Genomic DNA, 15,776 nt, shown 5'->3' with positions numbered 1-15,776 from the left:
ACTGTCAAAATCTCTAGGGATAAACAGTGGAAGAGCACACATTTGGAAATCAATTATGTGTTTATTTTTCTTGGCTAAAGTAAATGACAGTGTGGTATATTTTTATAATATGCTATACATTTCTAGGCGTGCCAAATGTGCTTTATATCAGCAGATATAATCTTAATGATAAATCGGTTGTGGGTTTTTTTGTTTGTTTTGCTTGGTTTTTTTGTTTTTTCACTGATTTTTCTTTTCACCACTCAAACCACTGCAAGAGATTTCCTAGGCTATGTAAGAAATAAGAACACTATGGAGATTATCAGATAAATAAATGGCAAGTACTGGGCTAAGAAAATAGTTGTGAGAAAACTTTCAACCTGAATATTTAAAGCAAAGAACCTCAGCTGAGATACAGGATTCAGCCTGTATAGTGCTTCACTGATTCTTGTTCCTCAAAATTGGCTACAAATTTGGAATATTAGCTTTCATGTTTCATGATTATGCTGATTTCTGTAGCAAACTGATTCATCATAGAGGTAAAAACTCAAACAGCTAGGAAGCAAGCTTGGCCTGAAATCTGACAATCAAGCCTGAATCCTATTCACTATTAATGTAAGACATGTAAATACTCACATAATTCATGGACACATCGTTGTACCACACAAACAAAGTTGCCTGAAATAAAAACTAAATTAAACTGTAAATGAATTAAATGAATTAAATTGTAAAGAAAGGGGGGGATCTACCTCATGCCCAGCTGTACTGATTCTTTTACAAACAGGGAAGGAAAAAAATAATAAAGACGTTTGCCATTTTATATAAATGCTCATACTCAGAAACTAGATGAAAAAAAATCAAAAAACTGTAAATATGATTTGCATAGTGAAACTGAAGTGCAAATTCAAGGAGGGTAAGGAGAACTAATGTCTAATTTCACTGATGGTTTTTGCTCAAACTTTCTCCTTTTTTTGTAGTTACGCACTTTAAGCATTCTGCCCATAGAGCCCAGGCAACTGCAAAACTTGAATATGTGACAGTTTTGCCTCTGTTGAGATATGAACTTGTCAGTTTTTCCATATCTGAATTGTGCCTATCTCACATTTTTAACTGATAGCCTTGAGGGTTTGAGTTATTATAATCTACATCTGGAATAGTAGTTTGGGGGGGGTTGTTTGGTTGTTTTTTTAACTGCAGCAAAGTATATTTATAAAAGTTGTTTGAATAAATTACTTAATGATAGTCAGTGTGAGAATGAATTACTGAGAGAGGCTAGTAGGTGGTAGGTAACTATAACAGTTAAATAACATGATAGATTTTATTTGTTGCATGCCTCTACAGTTTATTTGCATAGATGTTTTCTTAACATATGTAACCATCTGAAAGGGAAGAGGAGATAAAAAGGATGACTTTGTATATTTTAATCTTGAGATGAAATAACAAAAGGGGAAAGATCAGTAAAGAAACATCAGCTAATAATGAGGAGGGCATAGAATTTATCTGGACTTAAATAAAGGAATGAAAACCAAAACATACCATAATCCAAGAACAAGGGATTTCAGAAACAAGGAATCAAGATGTAAGAAGGCATCCTTTTTAAGACTTGGAAATAAACTCAAACTGTATTGAAAAATTATCCAATAAAGCTAGGTCAGAATGGAAGAAGAATACTGATTCATATTTACCTTATAAAAAGAAGAGTGGTTTTAGAGTCACAAAATTATGTGACCAGTACCTGAAGTACCTTTTCAAAATAACTGAAATACAATCCTTTTGTTTGTCACAATTTCGAAGGGCCTGGAAGGCCTTTCTTGTTCATCAGTCTAAGGTTGTGCAAAGTCCTATTTATGCAAACTACACAATAAAGGACTACTGTAATCCTATCTTGAGGTACCCAAAGCTAGGGTAACTATCTCGAATTCTCCGAGTTAGAAATTAATGCAATCTGAAATATTCTATGAATGGGGGAAAGGTGGTCTGGTTTTATATATTAGTCATTTTCAAAAGAACGAATCCCAGCTCTTTACTGCTGAAGTAAGAACAGCCTGAATGACTGAAGCCTGCGTAAGTGAAGCCAAATTCTTTGGAAGTATTTACTTACTGTGTGGGAGTCATGTATTTCTCTCACTTATCTGAATATATTGAAAGAACATATGGTGGAAAAGCTCAAGAAAGTATAAGAAAAATAATTTATATACAGGTTGAGTTTGAAATATAATCCAAATTTTGTATTTAGGAAAACTTAATTCTGCCTTAAAGTGCCAGAGACACCATTTAGCACTTAAGTCTGCCATCCCTTTTCATTCCAAGTTATTTTAGTTTGCAGGTAGTTCCATTATGTAAAAAATAAATCTGATTAATTAGAGGAATAAGTGCATTTAGTTTTTTTTAAACCCTGATCTCAGTGAAGACCATTCATCAGTTAAGTTCAGCTTAACAAAAGCAAGTTTGACAGAATCAGGCAACTAAATCTGGATTGAAAATACTAACTTCTCAAAAAACAGCAAACAGGGCTGTTCATGTTCCTGTAGCCTTACAGAACGTTAGGTCTGTATTCTTCCAGAGTCTGGTGGTCTTTTTTAATGACTTGGGTTTACTGACAATGTTGGAATAAAATTACAAGAATTTAAGAAATGGGTGATGCATCTTATTTTAAAATGTGTTGATCTGAATAGTTTTAAATAAAACAGTAGAACACAGCATCTCCAAAGGTGTTTTGAATGTGGTTGCTCTGCAGGTGACACTTCTGATATATGACTTGAAAACATTTGATACAGTATGTAAGACAGTTTAAAAGAGACTTTGTAAAAGTTATCAAAACTAAACTGATTTTATCAGTGCACTATTTGACTTTACTCATTCATACAGGCTGCTTTAGAGAAGGAATGGCTAACTCTAGATACCACCCGTTTCCCTTCAAAAACACTCCTGCTCTCAAACCAGCTGCACTGGCCAAAGGTAACATGTTATAGAAACTTCTTACTCTTCAGTCTTCGCTCATTCCTTAAGGATATGCTGTTCTAGGGTGATTAATACTACAATCTATTGACTTGAAAAACACAATTACTTTTAGAAGTCTTGGACTTCCTCCTCATCCCCAGATGCAGTTTTTCTTTTAGATTTTCTTTCATTTGCTTAAATTTTTCTTTATTTTGGATTTCTTTCAACACTTTACGTCACAGTAGCAAAAAGAAAAAAGATGATGTACTTCATCTGTACAGTTGGCAATGGATTAAAAATTGCTAGTTGACACACTGCTTTAAAAATACTATGATCCGCATTGTATGACAACAGCTGAATATTTTCAGAACAACTAAAGGTCATTGAACTGTAATGTCTGCTAGTTATTTGGTAAACTTTGAAGTTTTTGCTTTTTGTTTTGGTAGTTTTTTTTCTCCTTGCTACAAGCGTACTATTACTAACTTTTTGTTTCCTACAATTAAAAAAAAGGAGGTTTGTAAGTATATAATTCATTGGGACTTTGTAAGTATAAATCAGACCACCTTTTTGCCCTGTTTAGTTAAAGATAAGGTCTGTAATGGGCATATCCCTATTAAGAATCCTTTCTGTTATAAGAATAGACTCTGCAAGCCCTCTCAGGTTTACCTGCACATTTTAAACTCCTGGACATATGTATAGTCTCAAGGATGCTCAAAAAGCTAGTCATGTGCATAATTTCAGGGTTTTGAGTAGCTATTTGCAGGGTTTGTGGCAAACTTGGAGGAATCATCAATCATATTTTTTTTCTTTCTCTTATTTAGAAGTATTCTAGGTCTTCAAATTCCAGTGAACATTCAATTAGTTTGCCATTGGCACCACATGAAGCTTGGCAGTGTGATGACAGACCACATTCATGCTCACCAGAAAGTATTCACTTTCATAGCAGGTAAGTCAAATATATATATTTCATTAAGTTTAGTTCATTTGGATATGACAAAAAACAAAAGTAGGAGGAACTGAGCTGTTTTGTGATGTTTTTGTAACTGTTGGTTGTTATGCTATTACTGGAGTTCAAACGTATTCACTTGTTGTTACAACTAAATGTACTTAATTCAATGAATTATTTTTTTCAGTAACTACCAGAATTATATTATATAAGAAAATATACATATATATTTATGTATGTGTGTATGAATCTATACATCATAAAACTTATATTTTTGCACATATATCATAACATGTAGATGTTGAAATAGAGATTTCTAAGACTAGATAAGGATTAAAAGGGATTTCTTACACAGCTGCATTCCTTTCAAGAGAAAGGACTGAAATATGCTTCAAGTAATTGAAATGTAAACATTTCAAATTGATGGCAGACTTTTATTACTCTCCAAGATAAAGCCTTCCTGGAGTATTAAAATAGACTTTTTTTGTATTATTTCCAAGCTTCAAAAGGCACAAACAACTCGGAAAGTAACAAAGGTTGCAAAGCAGTCACCCCAGGTCCTTCCTTATTTACCTACCTTTCAGTACCTCTCTTATATACTTTGTTTTCAGGTCAGAGAAGGGAACAATGTCACAGCTCTCTGACTTGAAAGAAAAAAAGAAATTTTCATTCAGGTCAGAAAAAGAAGAGAAAATTTCAGAAGAGTGGTATGTTAAGCTTATCTATTTTTATTGTATAGTGACTTACAGGAATAGGTTCAATATTGTTGTCTCTTATATCTTGCTTTATTAAAATTTCCCTTTACTTAAAAAACCTTTGAAGTATTTTTTTTTCTACCAAGGTAAAAATTATTGTAATTGCTTTTACAAGTGCCTGAGACACCAGCTCAATAAGTTGCAATATTGTAACTTTAAGATACACATTGCAGGTATCGGTGTAATTCAGAACGTTTAATACCTTACGTAAGAAATTCTATACATGTGTATTCTTTTTGAAAAGTGCATAAATACAGCAATATGCAGTTGATGTAACATAATGTAGGTCAAATGTGTAATAAATTATTCTCTTTCCCTAGGGGTTTTAAAGACATTTCTACTGCACAGCTAATGCTGAAGAGGGCCCATAAAATGAAACCCAAAAAATTTAGTAATAAAAATTTAGGTAAGTCAACAGATAAAAATGGTTGTATCACATGTAATAGTTCTATTCCTATATCTCAAAATAGAGTGTCTCCTTTTATGAAGTTTGCTTGTATAACATTAAATATTAATATGAATAAAGGAGGAATATGATTCAGTAAAAACAACTCACAGGTTAAATCACCATAAGAAGATTGATTTGTTTCAGTGATAATATATTCAGATTTTAGAAAACATTCTGGTGGATATTAAAAGGAATATTCGACAGATATAGTAAAGGGAAATGTTGTTTCTTTTTGTTCGTGTATCTCCTCTTGTAGATGTGTAATTTATATTTCTGCATTTTGTGCTTCTTATATTTTTTTGCTGAGGGAATCTCAGGTTAGAATGATTGACTTACTCAGGTTGTTTTTGTTTCCCCTTCCTACGATTAAAAGTTTTCCCTTAAAAAAAATTGCATTGTGTAACTCCTATCTCTACATCAAACTTGATTAATTGTGCAAGAACTCTTTCTGAAAATGTCATGTGATACATATGAAATGAATCATGCTTTTTGTATTTAATATTCATTGAGAAAATAAATTATGCCTAAGTAACTTCTCTGTAACTGTCTTCTGGTTTTTCTCAGACACTTCTTATGTCAATGAACCTTTCCCAGAATCCTCAGCTGTTGATACAGTATGCTGATGCAAATGTCAATGTAATAGGTTAATAAACATGTTAGTATAATGGTGTTCATATAAGAAATGTTTAAGCATGTTAGATCCTGGCTGAATTGGATCTAAATGTAAATTAATAATCATGCTAAGTGGTCTTTGGAAAATGTACCGGTATTTATGTTTAATTTTTTAAGTGTTGATTTATTTATGATTTTATTAGAAGCTACAGTTAATTTACCTCTTTTGTATAACTTTGTAAACCTCTTCTGTATTAAAAAGCACTGAAAATATTCAAAGATATTTTGCTCTTGAAAAGGGAAAAGGATTCAGCCTACAGAGAAAGTTAAGTGGGTTTTTTGGTATATTTTTTCCACTTAAATATCGTGCCTAAGACTAATTATGAAAAAAAAGATCTCTAGTTTAAAAAAAAAGACACACAATTAACAAGCCATGCTTTCTTTTTACAAAAAAAAAGGAAGAATGAACAGAAGGTTAAAGTGATTGTATTTAAACCTTGATAGCTTCCCACCATGCTCTACCACACTGCCTAAAAAATAACTGTAAATATCTGATGTGCAGCTGGATTTTTGCCATGTGTTCCACTTGGTGGCCTATGTATCATTTTTAATGAATAGACCCTATTGGGTTATATCATCTTTTCTCCATATGCTGTCTGGTCTATGTTAGTAGTAATTAATCCAGTCATAAATGTTTGATTGATTGAGCGTATCAGATTTGCTATCCTATTTTTGTTCTAGTTCTAATGGATTTTTTGGATGTATTTACATTCAGTTTGTTCAGATTATTCGACAGGGTATGTGTGTGTCGGGCTTTTTTAATGTATCATTTGGAAAATTCTCAAAGTATCTTACTGTTGTAGAAAAAATTAACAAAACTTTTGCACACTGTTTTTATAGGTTCAAATTTTCTCTTTCTGACACTACCCAGTAAGGGAATTTTTTGTCTTTCTAAAGAAAAAAGCCCTGTATGTATAATTTTCCTGTACAGAGTTCTCTGACAGCCATTAAAATCACTTTCTGGTTTTCAGAACCAAGAAATATGACTGAAAATGTTGCACACTCAAGCCATTTTCCATACAAAGATTATCAAGGCAACTATTCTTTCTTATACAGCACATTGGCAAAGCCAGTCCTTGTTTGGTCAGTAAGGACCAAACAGAACATTATCAATTAAAATATGTATTTTTATCTTGAACTGATGCTAAAGCTCATCTGTTATATGGTGCACTAAAAATGATCCTGAAGGAATATTCCACATATGAGAAGAACCTCCACATAATTATAATTGTGTTTTACACGAACTACCTCCTTTCAAGTGGGGAGAGCAAGTCAGGGTCTTGCTGAGGGTCTGGTGGAACAGAGGGACTTTACAGTGCTTAAATTAGAGTAGATATACCATATCCTGGGGCTAGCCAGTCCCAGATCAGGAAACTGTAACCAGATCCAGGAGGCCTTGGATCTCTGTGTGGTACAGCTCATGTTAGAATACTTTCAGCAATTCCACTCTTACTGGAGAGACAGAGACAGGGACGGATTTGGTTCCCAATCTTAGGCCATAGCTATTAGTTTAACCTTTTACTGAAGCAGGAATTCAGTAAAAGAGTCTTTTTTTTTTTTTTTTTAATATTGAGAGGCAGAAAATTCATCTGAATATGTAGATATCAACATCATCCTTTTCTCTTTACGTTTCCCTAGAAACTAGCATTATATCAACTCTGTCTCCTCTGAGATGAGCTTCGTCCATCCAGTACTTATTGAAACTTCATATTAAATCTTCTAGGTTTTCTTTCTATTGCTATTATTTGTGTTTTCTCTCTTTAATTTCCAGTTCTTCAGTGTTATAATTGCAGCTGTTTCCTTCATAGCTCCCTGATTGAAAATTGTTAAAGGTATGCTAACTACACTAAAATAATTTTAAGTTAGTGTAGTTGTAGGTTGCATACGGTCTGTCAGAATGTGCTGTCTGCTTCCAAGTGTCAACAAATTTCTTTGCCTAGGGCCTGAAATTCACAAGTACAAAGTGTAAAATCAGCCTCCGCTCAGAGAGTTTTACAGTTCCTCTTTAATATGTCTGGATGTTTGCTGAATTGGAACTTGGATTGGACAGTCATGAACAACTTGGATTCCTAACATCCTCAGGTGTGGGAATTTATTCCTTTTCATTTCCCATCTGAATCATTCATCTTTCCTTAGTGCAACAGTGATGGATACAATGGGTTAACTACAGAAGACTACATCTGAGCTTAGTCATCTGCTTTCCTTTATGGAAAGAAATATGCATCTTAAATGCTATTAATTTTCTCCTAAAATAGAATTCAAAAACAGGCTACTTGAATCTCACTGTAAAATCATTTATATTTGTTCTCCATCGCCTGTATACAGAACCTAGAGTGACTGGCTGAAGTACAGTCTAAACTGTAGAAATGTAAAAGTAACTGAGAAGTATCTTACCTCATATGTCTGGCCATGTACCTTTTCAATAGTGAAAAAAATGTGGAAAATACTAGCAAGTGCGCTGAATCCTGTGGTTTGTGTTACAAGGAAGAGCTTAAAGTAGCCTAATCTTAAAATGGGGAGTGATTCAGGCAAGGCTTATATTGCAGTAAGCCAGTCCCACCAGCTAATAGCCTTAAGGCCTGTTATGCACTAATCCATTACGGTTATGTATGCTTGTTTATGTAGTTAAATAAAGTTGTGGCCTGTGTTTTAACCATACCAAATGTATGCTGTGTCTACTTCAACTATTTTTACTGTACAGTAAGATAATATGAAAAGTGTGGGCAAGAGACCAGGAATTTTGCAGCCAAGTAAAACTGGCATAATGTCAAAAATATTCCTGTTTATTATGGATGCATAAAATTCTATACAAATTCTAATTAAAAATCTAAACACAGCAGATATTAACACACCTCACTGTGCTTAAGACTTAAGGGTCTGTGACTCATAACATTGCTAGCTTCCTAAAGATATCACAAGAGTACAGAATTTCTTGCTTAACTTTGAATTTCATTGGTTCTTTGGATTTGATATTAGCCTCTGAAAGTTAATTTCTTTTACTTTTAAGATGGCTGGAGGCCTTGTCTTGTTTTCAGCTTGCCTCTTCTACCCTGTTTTATTACTTCTTGCTTAACCATTCCCTCTCCAAAGGAAAAGGTTTTTGTCAGTGACTGACAACATGAGATGATAATTCTTGCTGCCGCACAGGTTAAAAAACAAAACAAAACAAAACCACAAAAAGTGACTGGTGTGAGACTTGACTCCTAGAATCAGAGCACAATGATGAAGATATTTCATAGAGATCATCAAAAATTTTTGTTTCTAGTTTAGAAGTTAAGACAGCAATGCAATACTAGTACAAAAAAAAAAAAAAAACCTCTAACCACTCCAAAACACATGATCTGACTGTACAGCGTAAATTTGTTGAATTAACAACAGTCAGAATGAAAATCTGGAGGACATTGTTACTCATTATTACCCATTAATTAAATGACAATCGATATTTTCATAGCAGTGGAGAGAATGATGCTTTTGTAGATGTTGTGTTTTTCAGTATCATCTAGGAGCTCCAACCATGGATGAGAATCCCATTGTGCTAATTGCTGTCTGATTTGGAACAAAGTGTGGTCTTTCTTCCCGATAATTTACAAACTGAATAATCTTATACATATTCATCTGTTAATTGTGCTGCTTTGATTTATCAACTCTTCAAAGTTGGCACAGATGCATCTTTTTCCAATTACAGTTATTGCACAACAATGAATGACAAACTTCTAATTTTTTCAGTTTCACATATTATCAAGAAGTTGTTTAACAAATGTGGTGCCAGATCAAACAGTAACTACTCCTTCCATATTGTTTCTATAACATTTGGACAATGTTTGTCCAACTTATCTTCTATGTTTGGTATCTGCCAAGCAATGTGCATTAAATTACCTCCCTGGTTTCTAGATTGCCAGCACAGATCATCATCTAATAAACCACATTTAAATGAGTGTGCCAGAATCCAGGAAGATATTTGTATGATTTTGAACTATTGGACTCTTTCACAGTTCTCTGTGTGAAATTTAAAACATTTGATTGTTTGTCATCAAAGCATACATGCGGTTCATTTCCCCATCTCTGTCAGAGACTGAAAAGCACTAGTGTTATAAAGTAATCTGTGTAATATTGCCTACATTTGGGACTAGATAAAAACTCATTTTTAATAACAAAAGAGCTGTATGCAATGGTGGAGGTGATCCAGGTAGGTACAAATTCAAGTAGTCTGGCACTGCGTTAAATCCCTGTAGATTATTTAAGTTATTTTGCAAAGACTCAAAAGTAAATCATCTGATAGAAATCTCTTAGAAGAACAATTTCCATCATTCCCCTCTCTTCCCAGTTCATGGACCTTCTTTAATACCAATATCCTTGTGCATAAATAAATGTTTGAAAAATATTGGTGGTACTAATAATTTCTTGTGATTTCACACAAATATTCTCAATATAGTTTAACTTTGGACTGTTCAGAGTTTTCATAAAATTGAGTATGAGGCTGTATTAAGGAAAGATGGCATTTTTAAAGCATTTTGGAACAATTTTTCTAGACCACCTTAGGAAAACAGTATGCTATTGCAGGAATAGTCTTAAGAAAATCAGAAATACAGCTTGGAAATCACATTTTGTCTTTTGAGATTTTAATCAATTTTTACACATTGTCTTTGATCTTCTTTTGAAGAAAGATACTGTCTTTGATGTTATCGTAACTAGTTGTTTAACTTAGGAGTCTTTTATCAACGCTGGTTAGTGTTGGAAAATTTTACAGAAAATTTTTATTTTCTGCCTTTATCTGTGTATGTTGCTCATATGGCTATGTATTTAATCTTACTAAAATAGAAAATATAATCAAAAGTTATACTTCAGTTAAAATGTTTGTAATAACTTCTGTCATTTAAAATTGCAGAGAAAAGAACTTTTGATATAAAAGTATTTTTATTTCAAGATATTTTATCACAAATCATCAGGTTACTGCCCCAAATATTTACTACCCTGACAAACACTAGGTTACTAAAAATGTATTTTGAGTAGGGAGGCATGCCAAAATAGATTTACTTTGTCCATCTACCCAAAGTGAATGCTAAAAAAACTATAAGCCCAGTAATCTGATTTATGAAAAAGGTAATTCAGTTATCTGAATCATTCTAATAATCTGCCTTAAAACTAATGAATCTAATCAATCTTTGCTGTGCTTTCTGAGTCATTCCACTGAACTTATATCTGAGGTAGTTAGTAAAAGTGGGGTGAAATGACTTTAATCTCTTATAACCTCTGGGTGAATCTGGAAGCTGTAATCATTATACAAGATGAAGCAGCGTCTCTTGGAGAACTGTAGATAACAGAAAGTGTAAGATATTGATGAACCTGCCTTGGGAAGAAGGAATGGGCTAACTGACTTCCATCTGTATTTTCCACGATTCTTTGATTAATCATGTTTGCTGCTTTCTGAGAGGTTAGCACCGTCAAGAGCAGCCTGTCAACCTAAAGTTACTGCAGTGTGGACTGACCAAGAATACTGTAAACTTTTTGGAGTGTTTGTCAATGAATATCTCCACTCCAGACCCCATTAGAGATCTTACCTGGGCTTGTAAGGTAAAGATACATTTTGGCTGCGTCTTCATTATTTGTGTCAGAAGAGCATTCTCCGAGAAAAGTTGGAACTTTTAGGATCCCTTCATCTTTACTGCTTTTTAACTGAAGTGTCTAGAGCAAACATATGGGTCTGTTCAAAACTAACTTTCTAAGTTACTGTTAAACTTGATAAGAAACTGCCCACTGACTTCATAGAGCATTCTGATCCTTTATTTCAATAGATAAGGTAACAAACAAACAAAGCTATTTATTTTGCTGCAGGATTATTGATGCTCTTACAAACTCCCTCAATAAGCACCAGTGATCTGCTACAAGGTCATCCAGTTAACAGGCTCAGAATGAAGAACCAGACATAATTATTACTGTACACTTATTCAGTCTGAACGCTCTTTCAGTCTTCCCATCTCCTTTATTTTCCTGTTCTATCTGTTCTGGCAGTGTTTCACATACTCATTTTTGCTACACTTGCACTCTTTGTAAAAATTTAGATCCTTTCTTTACCATGTTTACTTTCTTGCTAAGTTCTGTTGCTGTTTTCACTCTTTATTGTTAATAATTTCTACTTCTTTTGACAGTTTGTAATCACCTTCGTAGACAACCCTCTTCTGCTTCCTTGTCTCTCAGATTTTCCTGAGTCTGTATTCGTCTGCTTGTGCAATTGTCTTCATCTTTTAACCACATGAATCCTATTTCTTTGTTTTTTCCCTTTAGTTTTCTGTCACTCGTGTCACCATGTTCAGTGTCAAACCTACAAAATCTATATACTTTTGCTTCCCATTGTATGTCTGCTTTTGTCTCTACATTCTTCCAAATCCTCTTTTTATTTTCTTTTTTTCATGACTGACTGATTTATTCTGCACTGTGCATAAAATTTTTGCCTTCTTTCTAACACTGTTTCCTTTAAATTCATACTTTCCTCTGACTTCAAACAAACATTTTTTCCTTCCCATAATAAATAATCCACAAGACTCTCTTTTTCTGCCTTATCTGAAGTTTTGCAGCAGTTTAGCTTTTGTTAATTTTTTTTTTTTGCCAGTCTAGGAAAACATATTATCTGGATTTATATACAGTTGTGTGTTCATCTTTGATTCTTTACAAAGTTTTCAAAATAACAGTTATGAAACTAATTAAGATTTTGTACTTTGGCATGCAAATGACTGTAGATTTCTGGAGTCAACTTCAATTAGGACAGGATGTGCTAAAGTGTTAGCTTATTATCTTCAAGTTTAGCTTCAGAAAATAAGCTGCTTCTTGTTAACATAAATAATACCTAATACTTAATAATACCATTTATAAGGCATAAATAGCTTCATTTAGACTACTGAATACTTTTGAATCAAAGCTTTTAGAAACAGTGGTCTGCATATATTCAGTTAATTATGATAAAATTTCAAGCTTTAAAAGCAGATTTTTTAAAATATTTTGTGCAAATTCATGCTGTAGAATTTATTTTTTCTTTAGATGTGCTAGCAAAAAGATGACTGGTATTAAAATCCTGAAAAATAGTGAATTTGCTTCTCGGCTGCACTGTATTTATTTTGCTTTATTTTGGAAAGGATAACTTTTTGTGAATATATAATCTACTTTTAAAGATTTTTCATTTATTAAATGGCTAAAAGGTGAAAAACTGCTTGAAGGAATGAATGAGACAGGTCTGACCTTTGATTTTAACTTGTTCTTGTCGTCTAGACCCAGCTGTGCGCCTGGCGTTGTTCAAAAACAATGAAAATAAACATCTCCCTGTGAAACCACCAAGGAAGACACAGCCTGTAAATATTGGTTACTTTGAAGGTATGAACATGAATTTCACTATATCTTTATGCATGTATACATATATATCTCGTAATATCTTTTCAGCTAGCATACTTGAAATATAAAGCAAAATGCAGAAATGGAAGAAGGCAGGAGTTTAAGGTTCTTAGCTGTTTCAGCGTATCTCAAATTACAGCAGTGAAGCGTTTCAGTTTCAATTCATTCGGGGGGAGGGCGGGGAGTGCCTTTACAGATTAATTCATAGTGAACTGGTACCTATTTAATTAACATACTTTTAAGAACACCAGAGCAAATCACAGAGATATAAAATAGAAAGCACTAGAATTAATTTTTATGAATGAAATGCCATTTCAAATTTTCCGTCTCATAGTCATCTTTTCTCAAGCTACCTATTGATTCCTGAAGATCATTAAGGTTTTTTAAAGAAGAAGCCACTTTCATAAGCATTCCCTAAAAGTTTACCTTTTGACAGAAGACGAAGAAAGAAATTTCACCATGTAAATATAAGATAGACTTTCCAAAGGCCTTTAAATATTGATCTATTTCTTTTACTGCTGGAATTAATGGTAAAACTCTCCTTGAAATTAGTAAAATTAGAATAAGGCCAAGTCTTATTTAAAAAAAAAAAAAAAAAAAGGAACTTCATTTTAAGAAGCTGAGCATCTGCAGAGGCATTGTTTTTAGAATGTTTTGGGTCTGTTTGCATCTCTAAACTGTGATCAGATAATTGTCACCTTTGTCATTTTACCTTTCTCAAAGAAGTCAAAAGCCATATGGTATCTCATTTAGTCCCAATCTGATTTAGTAAAAGAAAATAATAATACTATATTAACCTTCAGTGAACGGGAATAAAAGTTAGAACCTGTCCGAGACAAGTCTGCAAGAGATCCAAGTATAACTGAACTGCAGTTGTCAATTAACCTGGCTATATGCAAGTCCAAATTTGCCTTACATTCACGAGCCAATGCTCAAATTGGTTTGAAAGAATTCTAGGGGTGTTATGAAGGAGAAAAATAAGGTTGCACTGTGGTTTGCTTTGGATCCAAGCATGAATTTACCTATAATAGAGACAGACTACATATACAGTGCCTGATTTAGCATTTCCTGTGTATCATAACAGTTCCTCTGGCATATGCAGAAGAAACAAGGTGGGTAGACTGCCTGCAAAACACTGCGGGTGCCTGAAGCCTACAAGTGGTAGTGCAAATGTTCAGATCTGTGTCAAAGAGACAAGCTTGATCCCAGGATCAGCACCCTAAAATCAATGTAGGTTTAGCCTAGCTTTCCTGTCACTGGTTTATTTATTCCTGCCTGGGAATATTTCCCTTCATTTTAGGAAGCCATTGTATCTATTCTGAATGTCACTGAATTGCTTTTTGGACATATGGAGAGAAGGAACAGTAGCATATTAGATATCAAAAGGCAAGCACTGAAATTAGTGGTACTCTTGAACTTTATCTTTCATTTCAAGGATAGTTATGCTCCTTTGGCCAGCTAATAAACTGAGATTTTGTTCAGCAGGCTTTTACTGGGTGCTTCTGGGTGCTTCTGGCCCTCCTGAGCCTTCAGGAAGACAAGCAGTACCATTCTGATTGACCAGAATATAAAATTATCCTTCCGCTTAAGTCACTGGCACTTCAGATGGGATGGCTAGAAAATGCTAGATTATGAATTAGAATCTAGAGTGCACTGCTGAGCTTTTACTTATGTAAGTGAGATACGATCAGAATTCAGAGCTCTTAATTTAGAATTTGGATGCCACTTCATATGTTATCTACTACAAACCAAAGCACCTGCACGATGATTTCACAAAATTGTGTTGTCAGTCACTTCTTCCCTCACTTACAGAAAAGTTTGTCTCCCGTTTACCCTCTCACCTTTTGACTATTTCTTCCTCTTTTGCGTGGAATAGCTTGCTTTGGGTCTGCTCTGTGATGGGAGTTCTTTTTGTAACAGGAAGTTGAAATGTTTTCACTCTGTATCCATAAATCTTGTGGACACCATATTCCAAATCAAGAGAACACAGACCAGCCCTTTATTTGGTGGAGATAAACTTCCTCATTTCAAGGTCTTCCCTTCATAGACTGGTAGTCAGTGTTCTGGTAGAGATTTTGAACTCCAGTCCGTCTCCTTCATAAACCACTAAATAATCTCCAAAAAAGAAAAAAAAAAACATGCATTCTAAATATTCCTGCTTTATTTCTTTAAAGTGAAAATGGGGGGAGAAACCATAACATCAATAGCAAGTACACATGTGTTATCTGTTAAATAACAGAATCACTACTTTTGAAAGGGGATGCCCTCGGAAGTGAAACAATTAGAACAGTTTTAGCTTTTCAAACTGGAACACATCATGGTAGTGAATATGTAGGAGGTAATCCAGTTAAAATGTATGATGAATGTCTTGAGTCTTCATTGTTTCTTTAGTTTATGTTTAAAGCAGTAAAAATGGCCTAATGGAAAAAAACACGGAATAAAAAGTAAGAGGTATAAAATAATTAGAAGGAAATAGAGGGTGAAAGGGAATGAGCTTAATATCTGACTCTTGTATGTAAAGTATCCATATGCCTTAATTAAACAGTAGCTATCATATTTATATTTACTTTATCCTGAGTAATGAGTTGGTTAAAGTATCAGTTGTAAATATAACTATTGTTTTATATGTACCAGTAGTGGTTTCTTATGTTTATTG

General features: G+C 33.7%; 1 protein-coding gene across 1 annotated transcript in view; it reads left to right on the top strand.

Moving 5' to 3' along the window:
• LRRIQ1 (leucine rich repeats and IQ motif containing 1) overlaps positions 1–15,776 on the top strand; it is a 125,625-nt gene that overhangs the window by 67,444 nt on the left and 42,405 nt on the right. Inside the window, exons 19-23 of the mRNA XM_026088808.1 lie at positions 2,848–2,937; positions 3,744–3,865; positions 4,477–4,572; positions 4,941–5,026; positions 13,001–13,102. Coding sequence (XP_025944593.1) covers positions 2,848–2,937; positions 3,744–3,865; positions 4,477–4,572; positions 4,941–5,026; positions 13,001–13,102 — 496 coding nt within the window. The remainder of the gene's footprint in view (positions 1–2,847; positions 2,938–3,743; positions 3,866–4,476; positions 4,573–4,940; positions 5,027–13,000; positions 13,103–15,776) is intronic.

This window comes from Apteryx rowi, unplaced genomic scaffold, assembly GCF_003343035.1.
Source record: "Apteryx rowi isolate R43461 unplaced genomic scaffold, aptRow1 scaffold_786, whole genome shotgun sequence".
NCBI classification, from domain to species: Eukaryota; Metazoa; Chordata; class Aves; order Apterygiformes; family Apterygidae; genus Apteryx; species Apteryx rowi.
Note: the sequence above shows the minus strand (reverse complement) of the source record. Positions and strands in the feature narration are given on the sequence as shown.